Source organism: Polypterus senegalus, chromosome 5 (genome assembly GCF_016835505.1).
Source record: "Polypterus senegalus isolate Bchr_013 chromosome 5, ASM1683550v1, whole genome shotgun sequence".
NCBI lineage: Eukaryota > Metazoa > Chordata > Cladistia > Polypteriformes > Polypteridae > Polypterus > Polypterus senegalus.
In genome coordinates, this window is record NC_053158.1 from 140,711,026 (window position 1) to 140,735,904 (window position 24,879).

At 34.2% G+C, this 24,879-nt stretch overlaps 1 protein-coding gene across 2 annotated transcripts in view; it reads right to left on the reverse strand.

Annotated features, from left to right (window-relative positions):
• Positions 1 to 24,879, reverse strand: part of pou6f2 (POU class 6 homeobox 2) — a 459,367-nt gene that overhangs the window by 208,170 nt on the left and 226,318 nt on the right. For both annotated transcript variants that reach the window (XM_039754180.1, XM_039754179.1), the window contains exon 4: positions 5,492 to 5,853. In XM_039754180.1, coding sequence (XP_039610114.1) covers positions 5,492 to 5,853 — 362 coding nt within the window. The remainder of the gene's footprint in view (positions 1 to 5,491; positions 5,854 to 24,879) is intronic.

The window sequence follows — 24,879 nt, forward strand, 5'->3', positions numbered from 1 at the left end:
AATAGAAACCAAAGAGAAAGCAAGCCCTCAAAGGAATCCTCATCTTTGGCCACGAAAAATCTTAAATAGAATACCAAAGTTATCAAGGCATGCCACCATGCTGCTAATTGATATACAATATGCATTTTAAAGAATAATAGTCATTAAGGCTTCATGTACTATAGGTTATTCAACGTAGTGTATCACTTAAATGTATGTAAGGGACTAAATTTCTAGCGCAAATCATTTCTGAACAGTTTTATTTGAAAATCAATAATCTGTTCATCCATCTTCTTTACCACTTCTTTTGTGAAGTGGCAATGTCAAAGATACAAGGTACGTTGCAGGTACCAGCCTTGAGTGGTACTGTGCAGAATTATAAGGCTCACACAAAATACCCACATTAATAAAATGGCAATTTAGAGTGATTAAATAATCTGGACTTCCCAATTAAACATAGTCTGTGAAGAAGTCTGCTAAAATTGGAAGAATGTGGAATATTTATGTGCAACGGTACCAACCTGGAGTCAAACTGAAGCTAAAGCACAATAAGCAATCTGTAAAGTTATCTGTGTAACCATAAGTTTTTTTCAAGAACAGTGTTACACAAATCAACAAGTACAAGATACATTGAAAACAAAACCTGCACAGTGGTTCATTGACGAACAATGCTTGTATTTATTCTAACAGTTTCTAATTTTCAGTATTCTATATTTTTAAACTGGACTTAAAACATCAAAAAATAGATAAAAATAAAAAGGTGCTATGCTATGTTACGCATTAGATACTGGTGTATAACTAACACAGCATCCACGCTTTACTTACCTTAAGAGTATAAACGTGCAGATAACATGTACAGTAGAGAAGTGACCTATTTTTAAACCTCAGGTAAGTTTGTTGATGACATTATTATTTTTTTTTTCCAATAGATTAACTATTTTACAGTTTTCCTCATATGGGTTAGGGTTGGGGCTACATAACTACCTACAAAAAAGAAGCTCAGAGTAGCAAAAAGAAGATCAAACTGACAACAAGATAAAGAAAAAAGGACATTATTGGGCAAGTAAAGGTAGGACAACATAAAATAGCAAGATAAGATAAGCTAAGACAAGCCATTGTAAGATGAGAGCAGAAAAAAAATACAGAACAAGGAGAGGCTGAGACAGAAAGGGAAAAGGAAAGAAAAGAGAGGATAGGATTGAAAAGGATATGATAGCATGGGGCAAGATTATTAGACAAAACACACAAGATGCCATGAGAAAATGTATAATAAGTAGGGTATCCGGTAGGGTCAATGGCATTTCCCAAATAATTTATTCCTATCTCCAGTTATGCATTTATATTGATTTTTGCATATTATAAAACTGAATAAAATCCACATATATTTATAGCATCCTTAAATTTGTCTAGTAGTTGTAGTTTTTTTTTTCCAGATATTAATCTCGCCTAGATCTTTGTTATAAATGTAGAATCTGGTTTTATTTAAAGGTGTCTTTGTTCTGTCAGTAATACAGAACCCTGCAAATCGTGAACATTGAAACTAGGATAATAATAGATAAAATGACTGAATTCTACCAATCAGTAGATTCTTTCTAGGACAACATGAAGTAGAATATTACTCTCACTTTTATTTATTAAATAGACTGGTTTTGAGATTTTTGCCCAGAATACAATCCACATGTATATTGATCTGTACACCTCTTTGTACCAGAAAAAAAATTATAATGTTTACCAATATTCACTGAAAGTAGGAAAATTATAAGAGAACAAGAGCTATACAGTGAACACTGGAGTTAACTAGTGATATATGCCAATGCATTTTTTTTTTGCAGTGAAGAAGCTGTGTTTGCTGGTGACCTTGTTCAGTCTTTCTGGAAATTTGCCATGCAGCTGGCTTAGACAAACTTTTTTTTTTTTTCCAGTACACCATTATGCTTTAGACCAGCATGACATCACAGAGCTGCAGCAGCCATGCACAGAAATTTTACACACGTGTACTTTAAGTGTACTCTACCTCACATTTTACATCGCTGCCTGATCTGCTTCATGCATGCGTGATATCACTTCCTGATTGGTACTCCAACTGGATTTGCACAACATATAAGCTGACCATGATGAGAATATTATGAGTACTGCACAGTGACAAGTCAAAGTCAACTTTAAAGGAGCCCTCCCCCTCCCAAAGTCAGAAAAATAAATAATTATAATAATAGAAGATTTAGTAGTATGTACAATGTGTACTTTCTTAATGAAGGAAAAATGTCCAAAGCAACTGAACATACAGATGTGTCCTAGCTGTGTGAAGCTGCCACATCAAACAATCGAATGAACCAGTCCAAAGCTGCCACTTCATGGCGCAACTAGTGCCACAAAGATTGGAACTCTATTAAGTATTTTATTTATTGATGGTTTTTGGCCAAAAGTTGTATTTTTCGTGATCATCATTCAGTCTGCGTATTTTGTTGTTTGAGGCACAGTAACAGAGTGATTAGCATTGCTTCCTCACAACTCAGGTCACATTTTTGGCCACAGAAATCAGTTGAGCATAGTTGGCAGACACCTTTCTAGCTCTCTGGAACAGTTAAAAGATCATTGCACCATTAAAATTCACTCAAAACTAGTTTTAACGTTTGCAATTGATTTCAGTGCATTTCACTGAGTTTTTGTGAAATGTATTTATCAGAAGTGAGTACAATGTAGCAAACATCAAGCCCCAAGAATCTCATTGGGCCTCATTGTATGGGCTTTGCCTCAGTATAATTGATGGGGTGGCTCACCAAAACACTGTGCTATTTGTACCATCATATTCTGTAATGGTTTGTATTTACCACCTCACATGGAAAGATGAAAAATATTAAAAAGGAATGAATACAGGGTGAAGCTCTTGTAGAGGGAAAATGAATGTTTTTCCTTACATATATCCTCAGTGTCCTAACTCATTTATTTAATTTAATCCAGAAACCCAGAACCTAATGAAGAACTAGCAAAAACAGTAACTCAATTGTATTAACTTGCTTCTGACACTTTCTCTATGCACCATTATATTGTTTAAAGATTAAAAAAAAGATAAAAAATGGCAAAGTAATTGTTAATTTAAAAAAGGTCAACCCCATCAATGTTGTGTAAAGGCACTGCTAATGTGATTTGGTAGTGCCAGGTGAAATAATGAAAGCTAAAACAAAAGCCCTTAGATACAGTATGTGTTGAAGGAACAACATTTACTGAGGTTAGACATTCTCAACATGTGTCAAAAGTTTCATTTGGAGAAAATGACTATAAGAATATAAGATATCAGAAAACAATATACTGTATATAACATTTGCCAGTTACTGGCTCATAGCTACTGGCCAAATATCAATGTGCTCAAGATTGTTGGTTGAGTTCCCACATTTCACTAAATGTGTGTCCCTAGTAAGTCATTTAATCCGTCCAGGCACCAATTTGAAAAAAGGTAATCCTGATCTTATAATATCCTCAGAATAAAGATGCTAAATATAAAATAATCAAAATTAATAAAGAATCATTGATGACCTGTGTAGGGTTGTTTCTTGGATGTGTCTGATGCTGCTGGGATAGTATTGTACACTCCACAGTAGTGTATTTAATGGCAAATTCCTGAAAACAGATCCTGGATGACAATTCTGTGCCATCAATGGTATATACACTAACAGTTAACTGTATTTCTCTGTATACTAACAAAATACATGCGTACATATAATCATAAGGTTCTGTTAATTCTCTTTTGAGAAGTTTTGGGATGCAGTGATGATTCACTATCTCCATCATACCCCTTATACTGTATATGAAGTTAAATGATCCTAAAGTACATAATTTTATGGAGGACAAAAAGTAAAAAGTGGAAAGACAGCTTGTGCATTTGTACTTATATATGTTCCTCATCCTTCTCAGATAATGCTCTTAAGAGTACATTTGTCAAATCTCAATTCCATGCAAGTTGATACACAAGGTATGCAGATTGTATAAATGTCTCAGAAACCCACATGGTTAAAGCTGCTTTGAGAAGTGGGAGTGTGACTTAACAATTAACAAAAATAACTGTACTTCTTTGTTTTGTACCCAGAGTTTCCCAGCTTATAGAGATTCTGAATTTTATTAAGCTTGATTCTAAATGTGGATGGATGGATAGATATATTATTAACAGTGACACACAGACAGTGATGGTATTATCTAAGGAAGATTAGTATGCAGATACTTTGATATGATTTCCCTGTAGCCAAAGATGAGAGTTTCATTTCTCCTAATACAACAGACTAGGATAATGGAAAACTACTGTATTTTGGACAATGATGCCTTAAACTAGAAAACAGTATCTGTTGCAATAGTTCTCTTCATTGAGGTATGAACAGTCAGCCAGGAGTGAGACCCTCAGATAACACACTTTCCTCTATGGGTCTTTTGATTAAGCAAGTGTGACTAATACTGCTTTGGAGAAAATCTGCAATTTGTTCATTCACTCTTCGGCACTGCTGCGTAAAGATGACCAAGACATATGTGAGCATTAAGTGGATACAGATTAGTCAGTTTTGCATCTCAGACAGATGCACTTTTGCCAGACCACTCTAAAGCTTTTTACACCTCAGCAGAACTAGTAAAAAGGGAATGGCTGCATAGCTTATTTTCTAAATCCTCCTGGACATAACAGCTCGTGGCATATTTGTGTCAAGGGCCATGATGTTAATAACATGTTAGAGTTAAATTGCCTTGTTATGCTAGAATTGCACACAAATCTTAGTAGAAGTAATTGTTAGGAAGACAAAGATTATGGCACATAAACATTTTACAAGAGATGAATTATAGTGTGAATTAATAACATTGGGTGTTATACATGACATTATATATTGGATTCTTATGCACTATCTTGAGAAATATGGCAGTGGCATGTAAATTCTTGTCCTGTCCTTTTTTGCCACTTTCTCTTGCTATCTTTCCTGTAGGTTCCAAACAAGGATATCATTAGGATGAATGTAGGAAACACAGTGCAATTGTCTTTTATGTCATGTGACTCACCCAGATTTCTGAACACCTTAATCCCTTCAGCTCATTATGATATTGCTTCTTACCCTCACATTCAACAAATTTTTTGTAGTATTCTGTAAGAGGTTGAAAGGTAAGCAGAAGACTGCCAGAGGAACAGCTAAGAAAAGAATAGCACTGGACAGAGGACATTCCCAATATGAAAGTCTTGATTTCAGTGTTCTGGTTTTGACTCTTGCTCTTTTGTTTTTGTGTCTTTTCAAATTTGTGTTTACAGTCTGTTTATTTAATATTTACTGTTTTTTTACAATTAATGTTCTAATCAAGTATCATTATTAGCATTTATCAATATTTAAGCTTTGTAGACCATAATATACCATAAAATTGCAAGTCATAAATTTTCATCTGTGAAACAGAAGGTGACAGAATTTCATTGTTAAAGCAAAAAAAAAAAGACAGACACCCTATCAAATGTTTCTATGCATTTCTCTGCATTACTTAAAATTTGGTACTGTACCTGTAAAGGGGTTCCTGATGGGATAGTAGAAGGCAATCCATGACCTGGGGACTGGTTTGGTTTCTGTGGAGGGGATGCTGCTGCTGATGCTGTGGCTACTGTTGATTGGGTCTGTTGTGTAGGCTGAGGCTGTTGACACTGAACATGAGTGGACTGTTGGCTTTGGTTCTGCTGCTGCTGTGCCTGAGGCGCCTGTTGGTTCGGTATCAGCTGCTGCTGCTGTTGTTGCTGCTGTTGTTGCTGCTGCTGCTGCTGCTGTTGTTGCTGTTGCTGTTGTTGCTGTTGCTGCTGCTGCTGCTGCTGCTGCTGTAGTTGTTGTAGCTGCTGCAGGTGCTGGAGCTGTGAATTCAGGGATGAGGTAGCTATTCCACCCAAAAAAATAAATAAATAATAATAATTACAGCAGAGTGAAGACATCTGTTTTATGAAATAAATGAAATAAACAACAGCACATCTCAAGAAAGAAAGAAAGAAAGAAAGAAAGAAAGAAAGAAAGAAAGGTAAAATACAGTAAATACTCTTCCATATCCATAATTATACAGAACAAATGTGTGGTTGAAAGCTAAGACTATTTAACTTATATAATTTCAATGAACCCAACTCCAAAAACTCCTTCACTACTATTTTAATCGCAATAACAACTAACATCAACAATAGAATCAATAATAACAACAATAATATTTATTATTATTATTGTTGTATTAATTATAATAACATTATTATTTTTATATTTCTTATGATTGCATTAATAATACATTTCTTATTTTTCATTCATAGAAATCTTTGCCACAAGTGTTGTGCTCCATGAAATATCGAAACCCACCAAAATTCAAAACAAATGTTTACTTGCTTGAGATACAATCAGGCCTTGAAACTACAAATTTGCCAGCCTGAAATCAGAAAAGCCATTATGATACTTGGTTTCTTGTGTTACTATAAAAATTCCCTAAATTAGAGTGTTATGTACAGTATGGCTGCTATGTACAATAAGTTATTTTTTTATTTCCTTCATACTTTGGGGTGATTACAAATAGTAACCAGCAGACAGTAAGTGAATGTGAAGCTGATCGAAAGAGTACATTTTGTTTGCAATTTTCCATGAGTAAGAGTTAAATCACCTACTGTATAACATTACTTAAGGGAGACAAACAGTAAAAAAAAAAAAACTTTCTGCACAGCACAATTCACAGTTCTTCTTTCTGAATTCCTGGTTTGGTCACTGTCTGTGTGGCTTTTATAAGTTCTTCGAATAAAAATAATTGAATACACATCTAGTGTACTAATCATATACAGAAGCTAGTAGACAATATCTGGAATAATTATTTTTATTATCACAACTGAAAAAAAACATAGGAGCTCTAGAAATACGTCATCATCCAAGAGGCTTTGGGAATTAAACCTTATTCTTGAGTATAAAAGACAATGTGGTAACCTAATCCACGTTTTCAAAATTTTAAAAGGCATCAGTAAAGCTCATGCAGCAAAATTCTTTCTGTTAAACTATAAAACTTATGCTCAGGAGGAAGAACATTTAGGACTGAATTCTGAAAGCACATCCTCTCACAAAAGCTGTTAAAAATCTGGAACAAACAACTGAGTTATACTTTGCCAACTTAAAAAAGAAGGAAATAATGGGACTTGATGGACTGAATTCAAACTTCTTATTTGAAAAGTTTTTAATATTCTTATGGCCATGTGGTTTTTAACCAGATACACTACTGTTAGAAGTCAAAGGGTTTCAGTTAATTGCAGAATTATCTGGAAGGTCCAGATTTGCGTTGGGTCAATATCACAACCTAACCTACACAAAATTATGTTTTTTAAAGTTCTTTGTTTCATATTTTTAATAAAATAAAATTTTCGAGGCTGTGAACACTTTTTATAAGCAATATATAATGGATTGGTGCCCCATCCATAGCTGACTCCTGACTTGTGCCAAATGCTACTACAATGGAATAAACCATATAATGGGGAAAAGTAAGCTCAAACATGGAGCTTAAATGAAAATACACTGACCCAGGAATTTTCTGGAAATCTTTAGGGTATTTGATGTGTTAACATTTTGTATCTGGTATGGCAGCATGGTACCTGGGTAAATTACAATTACTTTAACTGTGTGGTGTACTTATAATCATAGATTCCATTGTTATAAACAAGAAAGGAGTAGTCAGTGCATAGAGTTTACTTATTTTAAAACAATTTTAAATGACATTTAGTGTTCCAAGCTCTGATGCAAACAACACGTAATACTTGTCTATATACAGTATGTCAATATAATCATTTCAAGCAATTCCTAATTGGACAAGCCAAATAAGCCCACATTTAATAGTTTTTTTAATGTGTTTAATATTTTTTTCCTAATCTTCAGATTTCAAAGTCTTTCAAGAAGTAAGCAGACTGTTAATTGCAGATCCTCGCACTTTCAGACTTGTAAAGATTTTACACTTCAAGTGCATATATTTCTCAAAATAATAGAAATCAATTACTTTAATGAGACACTTTTTGAGCTTATTTAATAATGGATTATAGATAGTGTCACAGAGTGCTTCCTACACCATCTTGGTATGGCAACTTTGCTAAAATGCTAAAAGAACTGCAACTAACATTTCTAATCAAAGATGTCACATTCAGGTAACCAGAAACTAAATAAGGTTGGAGTGTAAAGAATGAATAGAGACTTAATTTCGATTAAGAGGCACTGTCAGGATAATAATGATAGATCTTCCTGTAAAAGGATATTATTATAGTAGGAACTTTCTTTGTCCTTTTTGCACTACAGTAATAAAATGAATGTAAAATGCAACTTGTTTATTTGTTTGATTGCAAAATGCTGGACATAAAAAAGACACCTTTAATGATTAATTCTCAATGTTTTTATTGGAGTATTATGCTAATTGTCTGCAGAGACTATATTTATTTATTGCAGAATTTCAGAGTGACTCGTCCATCACCATTTATGTATAAATTTGAACCAGGTTTGTCTTCCATAGCTTTTTATATCTGCATATGTGTTTGTGTCCTGTTTAAATGCTATGTCTGAAGTTTTCTCCTTTGAAACTGCATTCAATAGGATTTTAGTATTTGTTTCTATACCTGAAACATTCTGTACTCATGTTCCACATACGGGTTTTGGTACATATTCATTCATAATACAATCCACAGTCAATTTTCTTCTTTTTGTGTACCCTTCAATATTTATGTATTGCTATGACCATAAAATGATTTGAAATGCATTAGCTAATTATAACTCTTTACTTTGAAAGGGGGACTTTTACTATGTACATATTTTGAATCAATTACAGTTGAAACAAAAAATGAACAAGAGGTTGTAAATTTATGTTTAAAAGATGACAGAAATAAAATTTTGAAACTTTAATGGGTAAACCCAGTAACTATTTGATGATATTATTAAAGAGTATTGACATTATATAGGGTTGGTCAAACATATAAATGTAATTCAGATTACACAAAGTGATCTATTGGAAAGAAACTAAGAACAAAATGAAAATATAGACAATAAAAATAAAAATCATAACTATCTATCCATCCATTACTGAACCTGCTCAACCTAATTCAGGGTTATTGAAGTTGAGCCTTCCACAGCAGCATCTAAGACAAAGCTGGAACAAACCCTGGAATAGACACAATTCCATCACTTAAATAATAAATAGTAAATAATCATCACAAAAGGCGTCTATGGCATTTGGTTATTTGGAAACAATACAACATTATCATCTACTATAACGTTGTGTATTTCTGTTACACAGCATTTTTCCTTTTACAGTATTTCCCTACTAACAGTTGATATGTTCTTCCACAGTTTATTTGGAAATCTTCTAGCAGTTTTTTATGAATAACATGTCAGCAAATTACAAACAGCAAACATGCCTAGGCTTAGCTCTGCAGTAAATTCCACACACAGGTGAATAAATAAAGCCCTCCTGGCTTTATCAAACATATTGGTAAAATTATAAACATAACAACTAAGCGATTTGTGTGGAGTATTGTATGGGAAGTTATGAAAGAGGACTCTGTGAGATATTATGTACATAGAAATGTTATGCTTTATGAGAAAACATGCTGTAGACTTCAAAGGAATGAAGTCAATGATAACTGCTTCAATAAATAGCGGGTGTGGCTAAGTGTTTAGACACCAAAAATAATATCCATTAGCTATTAATTTCAGCTTTGTGATCCACATATATATTACCTTCTGCTCTTATAGTTCTTTAACTCTGCTTTAATTCTTGCACAGTTTCTCAGTCATTGAACTAACTCAGTATTCACAATGCAAAGAATTATATTCACAGGCATCACAGTCAATTTTTTGCTCTGCTTCTTAATTCACACTTCCACACTTTCATTTTTCTTTAAAAACTATTGGGTGAATTTTACTGTTGCTCCCTCTGTGACTACAATATATGTTGTATATGTATTTGAAGTACTGCTAGCTTTGTCAAAATTTTTGAATGCAGAAGGTGGTCTTTGTCAGATAACATGAATAATTGATATTGTGCTTAAAAATTACTTCAAATATATGAATTGAATAGCATGCATTGCAGAGGAAAAAGTGTACACAAGAGCGTTGAGTCTAAGTTTATGAAAACAAGTATTATAAACTGTTTAAAGGTCAATTAGTACTTATGAAGAAGTTTCAAGAGGACAGATAGCCCATAATCAATTAAACAAGATGAAAGCCTCATCACATCTACTGAGTACTACTCTGGTGCATGATATATCTGATATACAGTAATTTTGCATAATTAATCATACAATAAAATTTAGAGTATATTAAAATATGTCCTATGTGAGATAAGCAACCATCATTCTAAACTCTTACTTACTCTAACTTCCTATTTTTCTTACATTTTTACTATTTCTTGTAAGTATACTGCCTGTACCGTTTGTATCCTGCTTTCACTTATGGCTTAATGCATCATCATTTAATGTTATTTAATGTAAATAGTAGTTAATTTAAAGAGAATACAAGCTTAACTAATTCATTTTAGTTATGGTATTTTTTAATGAGATGCAAAGAAGTCCACCTGGTCACATAATGTATGTAACTTAGTAGGATCATATCTTTCTTTATAGCCTACAAATATCCTGTGTCAGTCTCTGGCCCCAGGGAATGCCTAGGGCTATTCCGCACCCATCCCTCCCACCTGGAGGCACCTTGTCTAGAGTAAAGGCAGAGAAACTTGCTATTAAAGCATTTGCTGAGGAAAAAAAGAGCAATAAAGATATAAATTTAAAACGAGCTGTTACAAAGCCAGAGGCACAATCAAAATAAATGTCTCTCTGGTGCAAACCATACCACCTGAAACCAAAAACTGATAAAAGATATAAAAGAAACCTGAACTATTTTTTCTTTAATACATATTATATAAAAAGCTCAGAAATCTACAGGAGTGCACATTTACATTGATAGCTTACTTTATTAATGTTAGTGTTATTTCTATGAGATATTTAAATTAACAGACCTCCATTTTGTTAATTCATAGCAATGGATGTCTGTTGGATTACGCAAAGACCTCTGTTGACATTTTCACTACTTTTCTATTGAATATAAGTGAATATTGAAACTACTCTCTTCAAAAGTATTTTCTCACTTTTCCAGGAAAGCGGTTGCTATTCATTTTAAAACAGAAAAAAACATATACAACTGAGCATTAACTCATCTTCACAACATACTGTTTATCAAAATGGCCGGGTATATACATGACAAATTAAAAGCTGTAGTCTTTCTGACTTCTGAAGGATTAACTAGGAATGTTCAGCTTGTGAAAAGAAAAGATGAAATTTATGTCCTCTTGTTAATGTGGATCAGAGTGCTATGGCCCATTACCCAGCTTTATGCTGCATGAAAACAAGGAACATTCTTAAGTATTCAATCTGTGTCATGCTACACACCCAGACAACCTCTTTGCTATTCCTTTGAGTAAATTTTCCACTGTTTTTGTCTCTACACATCCTACTTGTTTGCCACTACATGGCACAACAGAATTACTCAATTATTACATAAGCATTGCATGACATTGGCCATGATCATTTTAACAGGAACCAAGAAATAACTCAAATTATTTGTCAGCTTACATTTTGTTCTACTTACTTTTGTGGTTATGAAATCTGTTCTCTCTTTCAATTTTAATTTTAAATAAATCATTTTTACTTTAGTCTTAGTCTGAACTTGAATACATCTTCATCTGATTCTTTTTCTGTTGGCTTATGTTCATACAGTTGCTAAATATTTACTGAATATGAGAATAAACGCTCCTACAATCTGTCTCTGTTTGGCATTTTTTAAGCCTACCTTTAAGTAATTATCCCAGAGGTAATTAAGATGATCATAATTGAAAACAGTTACTAAGGGATATAGAACAGTGTGCCTTTAGTACATACATTTCATGTTTTATGATGTCAGAGATTATTCTTAAATCGTACTGGCTGAACAGTAATGGAAATAGATGTTCTGAGTTAGGGGTGTAATTATAGCTAAAGGTTCTATAAAGCAATAGCAAAAACTCGATTGTGAGATTATACTTATACCAGTAATGGAGCACTGCACAATAATGTGCAGCGAATACACTTGACTTGAGCATTCATAGTTTTCATACTCTTGCTCTGTACATTTAGCATTTGTTTGCTCAGAGGTTAAAGCGCTTGTTGCTTCCTGAGTAGCTCTTGTATTCTCCACCCTAATGGCCCGTTTCTTCACTACTTTTGTCGGCATCTTTTCACATTAAAACTGATTAAGTCAGTGGTTGTGTTGTAATTACTTAGTACATTTTTTTAATATTTCACTTAAGCTGGCACTTAAGTCTTCAATCTGCCTTAAGAATGATTTAAGATATGAAGAGGTAGGGTGACGGCAAATGTGGTAGGGATGAGAATGGCGCCGTATGCGAAGAATAGGAGGAATAACTTTCGAGGTCAATCATCACCCAAAAGCATATAGAAGGCATCATGTAGTATATGTGTACCAAATTTCAGGTCAATAGTTCAAATGGTTTGCAAGCTACTGGTAATTTAAAATCCTGGACAGAAAAACAAACAGTCACGGTAGTGTATTATATATAAAGATGCTCAAAGGCTAAAAAAGGATACATAAATAAACAAAGTTTTATGGTGCTAAGAGTGGGTATGATGTCTTCACCATTAGTCAGACAAAGTAATAATGAACAATCCTACAAAGTCAAGAGAAAGGAAAGGGCTTTTTTTATACCAGAATGGGAAACTGATCCAACCTCTAAAGTGAGAAAAAAAGGTTAAATTAAGTCTGGTAATCAAGAAAGTTTGAATATGTTCAATACAGTATGTTCAGAGGTGCTCTTAGTAGAGCCCATTCTATACAAAAAATTAAATTCAGCTTTTCCAAACAACCAAACTTTTCACATTTGCTTCTTACCATACAAAAGGGTTTTTAATATTAATTAAGTCTGATGATTCTAAACTAGCTAGTATTATGTATATATTCTAATAGATTTAACATTTACTTTGTGTTAGATTTAGGAAGCTGTTAACTATTAAATATTAATTCTTTTTGTGCACTACAGTAGGTGTTTTTCACATGTATATATACAGCAGAAGACTGTTTTAAACTTTTACATTTTACCCCACTGCATTATGTGTTTCCTCTCTGGTATATACTTAAATTTCTTTTTTGTTTTGATCCTTTTTGATTATTTAATTATCACTGTTTATGTTAAAATTGTTGTTTAGTTTTATTAATTGTCTAATTATGCACTTTATGTCAGTTTTGTTTGTCATGTAGTTTCTATGTGCTTAAAATTGTTCTGTCATGTCTCTTATGTTTTGCTGGTGGTTCCCCAAGAGGTGCAGCCCCCTGTCAATATCTGTTGAGGGACTGCTTCCAGTCCTATAAAGACTCATAGGAATTGCAATGACTCTGTGGAAAGGCCAAAGTAGATATAAAACTATGTGGACAGATGTTAGAATAGCTTTCAGAGATGTAAGTTCTTTGGAATATGAACGGATAAGAAACGTGTTGTATAATGCAATTTCATTTAGAAAGGTGGGGTGGTAATTTAACTGTGTAGATTATGCATATCTATAAATGGTAGGTATTGGGTTCACTATCCTGACTCCTCTTCATACTTGAAGATGCGCCTTTACAGTGGCTTGCCAGCCACCAATAAAAAAGAAGTGCCTCCTTGGTGCACTGTATGTGCTAGGTTATCTTGTATTTCTGCTTATTGTTATTATTGGATTAGTAAATTTTGGCCTTTTTGCTCTGTTTTTTGACCATGGTATTCAGATTATGAATTGGGTTTCCTAATTACCCTTTTTAAGCAACTTCTTTTTCGCCTTTCTGCTCTTTGAGCTTTTTTTTGTTACATTTCACATTTATGTAATAAATATTTTATACACAAAGATTCCTTGTTTGTCCTTAGTGTTTCCCAGTCAAGGGTTTGCAGCCATCCCATCACCAGTTGGACATTTTTTATGTAATTAGGACATTAAAAAACATTTTTGAACTTTTATTTAGAAGCGCATTTGGCTTGGGTGCCGGCTTAAGCCAGCCAGTCTTGATGAATCTAAGGCTGCCTTTGTGTACTCCCCTTCTGGACAGACTGGTAAAGATTCTGTCCTGATTTGCTGATCTCAAACCACCTAGGCCATTTCAAGTGAGTGGATCATTACACACTGTTGTAACTGAAATATTAATTTTAATTAACATTCCTTCTTTTCCATTACGTTTCCGTTAAGGGCACTAATTACTGCATGAAACACACAAACACAAAAACTCCTTCAAATAACATTAAATAACCTAAGATGCTTATATTTAAGAAACAGGAGGAAACTACAATACCCTGAAAAACCACATACCGAACAGTGGAAAAATATGCAAACTACATAGTCAGGAACTGAACTTATGACATTGGAGCTTTATGGGAGCACTGGAACTTAAAGTATTGCTGAAACAAATAGATCCTCATCATTTAAAAACAGAATAAACAAGCTAGAAAATGTACACGTAGCATATCATTTAAGTGTGTTTGGGCGTATGGTTAACTGACATGAAAATTGGAACATTTTAACATTTTCAGTTGTTACATCAAAGAATTGAGTTATCAATTTTTCCTTATTATATAATAGTTAAACGTAGATAAAGCATAGCCAAAATAGGCATGTAGTAGCTGAATCATTTTTAATAGACAACAGATTCCAATTCAAATGACGTAAAAATGGCATTGTCCTATTGTTAGTGTTTGATTGTGAAGGGTCTGTGACTAACTGTACTTCAAATTTCTTAAATATAACATTTTTGAAAGGAGTATCTGATATACAGTTAAAATCTCTGTTGAAATGTCAAGGCAAAAGTGTTGGTGGCTTCAGATCATAATGGAAAGAAGATCTGGAGCTTTAACTGGTAGATTATAATGTAAAAGAAATACTCATTATAAGGTGCAGATAATGCAGCCATAAGATTGATTTTAGTGTTATGTAAATACTGAATACATACCTGTTTACACTATGCTTATAGAGAAAAGTTAGCATAATACCTTAAATTCATTTCTAGAACAGTTTTTACTTTTATGGTTAACTTACCTAAAACAGCAGGAGAAATGAATTTCCTGACATTTACTATCTAAAAAGGCTATTGATGCTTTTTAATGGAGATTCTGAAATGAAAAAAATTTGTGCAGCTTGCTCTGTATGGGTTATACTTATGAAAACTGACTTTCCCAACAAATTTCCTTGAAGTGTTCCAAATATCAACAAAATCAGTCCCCTGGGAGCCAGGTTGGATTATATGGAAAACAGACAGATTAACAGACAGACATGGTAACCATGGTGGTTGCTTTTTGAATAGTATTCAAACACACCAAAACACACCAAACGTTAACCAAAAACAGTCAGATAAAGCCAATAATAGCTAATATTATTGAAGAGTGGCATGGTTGTGTGAATTGATGGCTAATTGATGACTCACAGCTCCAATATGCCAGGTGTAAATCGGAACCTGGCCAATGCCAGTATTTTTTTTTTCTTCCTTCTAACATACCAACATACATAAAAATTAGGGTTGGGCAAGTTAACGTATTATTATCGCATTAACACATTAATTAATTAACGGCAACAATTATTTTATCGCTCGTTAATGCAGGTTTTTGTTATTATTATCATTATTTTGAAAGCCTCAGTCTAGCTAGCGATCGATAGAAATTAGTGATCTTCTTGTTACAGCACTTCTTGATACGCTTTTGCTAGAAGGAAAGTTAGCTTTGTTGATTTGACCTTGATTCCCTGTGCGTGCATGAGTAGCGAAGAGCAAACCGCTTCTAAAATGGCATGTGGAGAGATACCAAAGTGAATGTTCAGAGCAAAATAATTCGTAGATGACTTTTATCGTATTATTGCTGAATCGGACTCTGATTTTGATGCAAGTGATCTGGAGATGTAGATCAAAAACGAAAGTAAGGTGCCGGCAAGAGTTGATCGGTACCCAGCTGATCGTGGTGCTGGCTGTTGAGTAGGAATGTGAGTGCTGGCTGCTGCCACAAATTGCCGACAGCAGGCACAACAGGCAGGAACAGTCGTAGTATGTTGATTTACAGTATGTGTGAAACCATTGCTTTGTGCGCTTTTCAGAAAACTGAGTTTTTTGGAAAAAATATTATCCCTCAAAGAGTTGATACTGAACATAGATTTTTTATGCTGCTCCCTGATAAAAGAAAATGTTTCTGCTGGTATCTGTTCAGATAAAAAAGAAAACAGATTTAGAAATGTTAATTTGCTGTTGCTCGGAAGGTGCCTGTTATAATGTTGTGATCGTGGCTCTGGACTCTGAGGGTAACTTGTTTTTCTATAACAAACTAGATAAAAGGTTAATGCCCTGGCAGCGGCAAATAACTTTGTTTTATATTGGATTTGATTACATTAATGTTTAAGTTGAGGTTTACAAGAAAAATTTTAACTGCTACTGTGTAAAGGGAATGCTGCTGTTAAAAAGCACCTTATTTGGTTAAAGTGTTTGCAAACCAAATACACGCAATGCACTATTTTTGAGTTCATTATTGAATTTTGTACATAACAATGTGATTGCCGTGATTGTCTTTGATTAATCGTGATTAATCGGGATTAAATTGCTGCCCAGCACTAATAAAAATGTAATTTAAAAAAAGTCGCCTGCTGAAATTTTTTTTAAATTATGTAGTACTGTACATACATTTAAACACTCATTGAGAATGACACAGACTGAAAATAACCTAATAACTACATACTGAATGATCTTTACTATTAATTTTTAATTGAGACAATTTTAACACATTTATAAAGTTGAATGAAATTTTGTCTTCTGTACTTTCTAGGCTTCATGATGCAATTTGGCACTTTATTTCTAAATATCTACACACCGTAGAAGCCTTTTGTGATTTCTGCTCTGCTCCAGTGACAATGCAATGTATATATAGTATTACTTCTGTAATCATGTAATCTCTGAAAAAGAATTGGGAATGAATCTGATCCTGCTAAAGGTTGAGTATAACACTTAAAATCAGATAAATTGAAGATATTGAAGACATTCAAGGTACTGGTCCTTAAACACCAACTCTGGTCTTTTTCTGGGAGTCAGCATCATCAATGTAAAAAAGAAGATGATAAAACCGTTTGTCTTAAAAAGGTAATTTTAACTACATGACTGTGAAAGTTGTTCAGGATCATTAATCAAAAGTATCATCAAAAGTAAACTGGCAGTGGGCTGTTAATTGGACAGCAGTCAGATTCATTGCCAAAACCAAAATGCAAACCTCAAACAGTTGAAAACAGTAAACCAAAAACACCCTAAAAACTATCTGGAATCTTTTTCCCCTATCAATAACTTTGACACCTGGCAGATTTGTTTCTTTTAATCCAAAAACTTGGACACAGAATGTGGTGTATTGCAATATCTTAATAAAAATGACAGCGCTAAATGAAGAAATGGACAAGGTAGACATTGAAAGACAGAGTGTAAGAGAAATTAGCATTTTATGGTGGCCATTATACTTTATGGAGGGTGTGTAATTTTTGAAGTTTCCCAACAACTGTAGTGTAGAAGCTACATTTTGCTAGTTGTTTAGATGCAGTCAAAATGGGGATTGTGAAAAGAAAACTTCCTTCTGGAAAGAACATACAATAAAGTTGACTTGCTGGAAGAAAGGACTTATGGAGACAGAGATAAGTAGCTAACACATTGATAATGTTGGTGACAGGTAAAATCAGACCTGTAGCCTTGACAGCTATGAAAAGCTCCATTATCTTATTCGGCAGACACTGTAGATGGACTGTTCTCTTATACATCAAACTAAATCCAATGTCTGGGGTAAAGCAAACACTGCACATTATCAAAAACACACCATCCCCATAATGAAGCATGGTGGTGGCAGCCTCTTGCTATGGCGATAATTCACTGCAGCATGGCTTGGAAGGTTTATGAGAGTAGAGGGTAAAATGGATGCAGTAAAATACAGGGAAATCCTGTAGGCAAACCCTATGCAGTCTGCAAGAAACCTGCTCCTTGGCAAAAGATTAGTTTTTTAGCAAGAGAAGGCTGTTATAGCTGCCAAAGGTAAATCTACTAAATACTTACTTGAAGTAGGTGAAAGCTTATATGATCAATTATTTTGTGTTTTATATTTATAATTAATTAAGACCACTTTGCAGCAATCTATTTTCACTTTGATATTAAAGAGTCTGTTTCTGTTGATCAGAGTCAAAAAAACCTAATTAAATCCACTGTGATTCAATGTTGTATAATAAAATGTGAAAACTACCATGGCGGTGAATACTTTTTATAGGAACTGTATGTATATATATATATATATATATATATATATATATATATATATATATATATATATAAAAGGAAAACTGTTTTTTCTACAGATGTTTACGTTAATGATGTGCATTTCGATTGCTGCTTGTAAAATTCATATCAGGTTCATGGAGAATAAGCCTTTGAATTCATAATGGAGAAATAATTAAAAAGAATGATCCAGTTACTCTGTAAATGCTGTGCTTTACATTTCTCCTGCCATCTGACACTTTGACACCTCTGTTATACCACACCATGAATTATATATAATCCTCACTATAAAGCCAAGAGTCCAATCTTAACTTGAAATACTAGGCCCAGCCATCTAACAGGCTCTGACAGGACTAGCAGCTCATTTTTCATATGAGTGGACCAAAAGAAGATATGGAATAGTATTAAAAAATAAGAAGAAAATTCTGTCAGAAAATTATCCAAACCAGAGGAAGATCAAAGATGATGTGAGTGTTTCCTCCAGCATCGATACCAAGGCCAAAGTAAAAGACAAACAACAAAAGAGGATGAAGAAAGGAAAACAAATTCAAGGGGAATAACTATGGGCCCCAAGTGGGCTTATTATATGACTGCACTGCAGGTAACTACATTTTTTAACTGGGGTGCTTCATAAATTCTGTCATCTCGTTAAGACTGTCAAGTCTACTGACCTTACTTTCTCAACTAACAAGGCTACAAGCTTTTTCACATACACAATATTTCTTTGACCAATGTTCTTCCATTCTATAACAAGAAAACATATTCGACATTTTTCTCCAAATTAATTGTGTATGGCTTTCACTATGAGGGGAAAAAGAATACAAAAGAACCACTCAAGAGTTAAATGTTGTGCATTAGCACACAGTTAGGGTTAATTGACAGCAACAAAACATGCTAAACAAATGAGAATATATTGCTTTGTGTGGAGCGTTTCTATCAAAACTAAAATAATTTATCTGCTTTCCCCACAGACAAATACATTGGTGCTGCCCTCATACATTAATATGTGTTTATGAGTGCACACTTGATTACAGAAATTCACTGATAAATTGTCATTTATTTTTTGTGGCTTACAGATGTCAACCAAATATTTTATATTAAGGAAAAAAACATTTTGCTCTAGTTTAACAGTTATTATAATGGTTACATTTAAAAAAAAAACAGCTTTAAGGTGTTGCCACACTATAGTGCATCTGTTACTATCATGTTACAATATAATATAAAGCCTTGGTTAAATTGTCATTACATAGCAGTAAGTGACCAATAGATGCACTATAGGTTACTTCTTTTTTAAAGTATTATTTCTTTGTAAGTCAAAAATAAATAGTTTTTTAATGTCTTGTAACCCAGCAGTAAGTATCTAACACAAGCACCCTGATATTCCCTGTTCTAAAGTAATACTGTACTATTATATTAGCCTTCCTTACACCCATTTAAAAATAAGCTGCCTATGTTCCAATGGTTTTCCCAGTAAAAACCATCATTAAAAAAGCTGTAAAAATATTCTTCTCTTATACATTGGCACACTTTTTAAACATGACTTCTTTCATAAAGACTTAGGTGAAGAAATCAAATGACATCTGTACTGTTCACTTGCCCATTCATCTTCATGACCCCTGTATTTTAATATGTAGGAATTGTAAATATACAAAGTCAAACGTGAATGGCACAGCTATAATTCTTCATGAAAGTACTAGCAAGATTGATTGTCAGAGGTCAAGAGGGCAGGTCAAGCTCAACTCATTCGTCACGAGGATGACATTTTTTGTTTCCACTGTCTCTGAAAAGGTTTAAAAAAAATACAGCAACTCCTTCCTCATTAAGTGGAACTGGGTGCCTTACCTGCCATCCAGTATAAATGAAATCCTATTTCACGTTCCTTGTTCCATTCTTAGGTTTATTTCTGTTTGGTAGATGAGGGGGTCAAAAGAAATCTGACATTAAATTGCTCATTCTTCCAATATATATAAAGGCTCTACTCTTTTCTCCAGTACCATCCCTATAGATGCCGCATTGTCATTCAAAATTAACACGAATTAAAAAAAAAAAACAGTTGCCTTCTTAACTTATGCTTTAGATGGCCTCCCATTTTAAGCTAAAAGAACTGTGTAGGAATGAAATTGCTGACATCTACTAAAAACATACAGTAGATACAACCTTCATTTCTTTTAAAATCAAATTAATTATTTATAGAAATATTTGAGGTAAATCAAAAGGAATTTTCATTGATTATGAAGAAATGGTTCTATGCAGTGTTCAAAAGATTTTTTTAACAACAAAGCAGATAATAATGAAAGCTGCAAGTTAATTTGTGCCATCCAAGATAATGATTGTACTAACTATCTGAAAAAATGTGCAGAAGGAGAAAATTATATTCGATTTGCATTAAAACTGGTAACCTGCACCGACCAGACTAAACTAGCTGGTTAACAACCTATTAACAAGGCAGCATGTATACAATTTACATAGGTGTCTTATTTTGTGAATTTTGTTCACATTAATGCTACATTAATGTCTCACACTACATCAGCACTGTTTCTGTTCTCACAAGAGATGCCTTCTATGTGATTTTGGCATATTAACTCTGTGTTCATAGATTCAGAAACTGACTGTCCAGAATCTATGGATCCATAAAGATGTAGGTTGGTCGATTGGCAAATCTAAACTAGACCAGTGTAATTCTGGATACATCAATAAGCAATACATGTAATGGCCTGGCATTTCATTGTGCGTAATGTCTGCTCTGCTTAGTCTATGTCCTGCAACACTTAATTGGGTAAGCAGGTCCATGCAATGAAAGAAAGAATAATAATTTTGAGCAGGATAGTTCCATTGCATAACAAAAGAATCTCAAAGTTAATCTTGATGACTGCAGCCTAAACTAGTCTTGCTGGTAAGAGCACAGGAACCATCTCTGAACCGAACACTAGAACACTGTAGGGGCTACTTACACACACTCTCACACTCATAAACATAGAGACAATTTAGAATAACTTTTGGAATGTAGTTTCCAATACAAGTGAGGATAAAAATAACAGAATTGCTTAGTTTTTGAGTTAAACACAATATGGCCTATTCATTTCTTATTTTCTCTAAGGGTGCAAAGAACAATATGAAACAACCGTACATATTATACAAGGATTCTTGTAATTAAGTCCCTCTGTACACAGTTGTGTTATGTATTTAGAGTAGAACAAATCTCAAAAAAGCTACAGACATAAAATTTAGTTAATCTGATTCTAAATATAAAGTGAAACCTCGGTTTGCAAGCATAGTTCATTCCGGAAACGTGCTCGCAATCCAAAGCACTCGTATATCAAAGTGAATTTCCCCATAAGAAATAATGGAAACTCAGATGATTCATTCCACAACGCAAAACAATTCATATAAAAATGATTAATACAAAATATAAAGTAAAAATACATAAAACTAATTAACCTGCACTTTACCTTTGAAAAGAATCATGGCTGGTGTCAGTGAGTTTCTAAACTCTTGTGGGATTCCACCCAATGGAACGACACGCGAAAGAGCGTCCCAAAGCAATCGCAGTCTCCCAGTGCTGTAGCAGCTCGCCGTAAAAGCGAATCTAAAAAGATCGCGGACAGCTATAAGTGCCTGCTGTCGATGGGTGATACAAAGAACAAGGAACATTATAAATGCACAGGGCACAGTACTGCTTGGCCACGACCCTGCCTGACTGCTGTGTCTGTGTATAGCAGAGTGGCAGATCCCGCTACAATAAATAACCACGCTGTTGCTGTTTCAAGCTGAATAAAGCTGGTGGTGCAAGACTGTGACTCGCATGTCACAGCACACACACACACACACACACACACACACACACACACACACACAGTCACAATGCTGTAGTAAACAATATATGCTTGTACGGATGTTGACTATATGAGTGAGGCATGCCAATTCAGACAAGGAATAGGAGATGATTGCCCACAATCCCGCAGCGAGAGAGGGAGAAGAACCATCAGCTTAGTTGTGATTACATGACGCTCAGCAGACAACGCGCATACATACTACTCGTATTGCAAGACGTTGCTCGTTTTTTTATAATTTCACTTTAACTTAATCCTGATACTCTGTATGTTCAATTCATCATAATAACTATTCATGGTGGCTCTAAAATCCGTACTGACCCCTACTCTCTCTTCTGTTTCTTTCTCCGGTTTCTTACTCAAAGCATCATAATGCTCCAACAATGATGGATGGATTAAAAGCCAGAAGTCTACGTGACCATCATCATCAAGTCCTTCCGTGAGAACCCTAAATCCAAAGAGGACTGCTTCATTTATGTTAGGTAGAATGCCCAGAGGGGACTGGGTACTCTAATGGTCTGGAATCCCTACAGATTTTATTTTTTTCTCCAGCCTTCTGGAGTTTTTTTTTTTTGTTTTTTCTGTCAACCCTGGCCATTGGACCTTACTCTTATTCTAATGTTGACTTATTTTATTTTCTTACTGTGTCTTTTATTTTTCTATTCTTCATTATGTAAAGCACTTTGAGCTACTTTTTGTATGAAAATGTGCTATATAAATAAATATTGTTGTTTATCAAGTCAAAATTTATTAAAAATTTTAGCTTTTCTTGCAAAACACTCGTAAACCGTTACTCACAAACCAAGGTTCCACTGTACTTTAATTGTGCAAATGGGGACCTTGAGGAAAGAGTTGTTATAAGCATATTCATTGGTCATTACAATATTACCCAAAGACCGTGAGAACAATCCACCAACTAATATGTTACTTTCTTAGACCTTGTATACCACAACAAACAAACTAAATAAATTTCAGTTTATATAATTTAGCAACTTCAGTTTATTTATTCAAGATAACAATCTGTTTCTATTTACTTTTAAGTACTAGGTTGTTGTGGCAACTTGCCTGAGTTGCCATAAAAGCGTACATATTGTAGTCTTTTTAGTTAGCTAGTAAAAGGTGTCATTTTGATTGACTTCTCATTATTTACTTTTAGTAAATAAGTATGATCTAGTGATTAGAACTTCAGAAGAAAATGAGATGGCTTTATGCTGTTCCTGGAACTACGAAGTTGTTGTTCATGGACAGTCAATTACATCCATCTCAGACGTTGACTCAATATTTTTTTGGGTATTATCATTTTCCTCCAGATCTAGCAGACAGGTAAATTAAATTAACTACTGATCCTAAACTGGCCTTAAAGAACAAAGTCTGGGAGTGTACATGGGTTTGTCTTGTGATGGTCTAGTGTCTAGCATGTGGCCAGTTCTGCAAATTTAGGCTCTGGTTCCCCATGACAATGAAATTCAAAAAGCAGACTTAAAAATTAATTTGATTACTTCTTTCAGTGTGAAGAATACCTTAGTCATAACTGACTATTAAAAACAGATCTTAATACAAAAGCAGTAACAGTCTTTTGATTTTCTAAAGCTAAAGAAAGTCAATCAATTAATCAAAAGGAAAAAGCAATTAAGTAATCACAGGCTACATTCACACTTCTTTCATCTCAAATGGTATACTAAAAGCAAATTAATCAAAGCAATCAGATGGGAAAATTATAATGCATCCAAATAAAATACTTGACACTACGCAGAAAATTGGTAAATAGAAATGAAAATGTAACAGAATCATAAAGGTTAGGTTTTCATTTGCAAGCCACCCCTGGAATTGACTTGCACATGTTTGAGAATGGTTAGAAGGATTTAATAAATAAATAATCTGATACAAAATATGATCTGGGAGTGCAAAGTGTCCCAAATGCCCACAAGGTTATCAGTTTCACAATTACAGTATAGCAAAATGCAGCCTCTTAATTTCACCACCATTTCCAAAACACTGCAATCTAAAGTATACAGAGGGATACTGATATTTTACTGTAGAAGGCATACAGGATGGATAGGCATCCTGGCAGGAATTCAGGAAGATTCCTTACCCACACAGGAGGCCCAAAGAGTACAGAAAGGAGCAGCCCTGGTGCTGGAAGTACTCCCAGGTCCTCAAAAAAATGGAACAACACTCCCTTACAGGATGGATAGGCATCCTGGCAGGAATTCAGGCTGATCCCTTACCCGCACAGGAGGCCCCAACAGTACAGAAAGGAGCAGCCCTGGTACTGGAAGTACTCCCAGGTCCTCAAAAAAATGAACCACACTCCCTTATCTTGGCAAGTTGGATCTAAGAGGATGGACAGCAACACTCAACTGGAGGAGGGTAGTGTGGTAGTGACAAATATTGTGGAGGAGTGATTGGAAAATCTGTACTTATGTTACTTGAATAAGGTATTTTTGTAATAAAAACTATCATCATGTTGGGGTTTGGGGCTTGCTGATGCCCCTTTTTCACAGTACATAATTTTCACAGCTGGACCACAAGCAAAAATCGATAACTTCTGAGAAATAAAAATAGTGCAGAATGAAAAGCATTCAGTTAGAATTGCTATTATGTTCATGTTCAATGACCAGTCAAATACAATCACAACATGAGAAGAGTTTCTCAAGCTTATGCATGTATACATAAATATATTTTCATAGTTGAATACATGACAACAATAATGCTAACATATGATCAGATTTAGGGCTAGCTCTAGA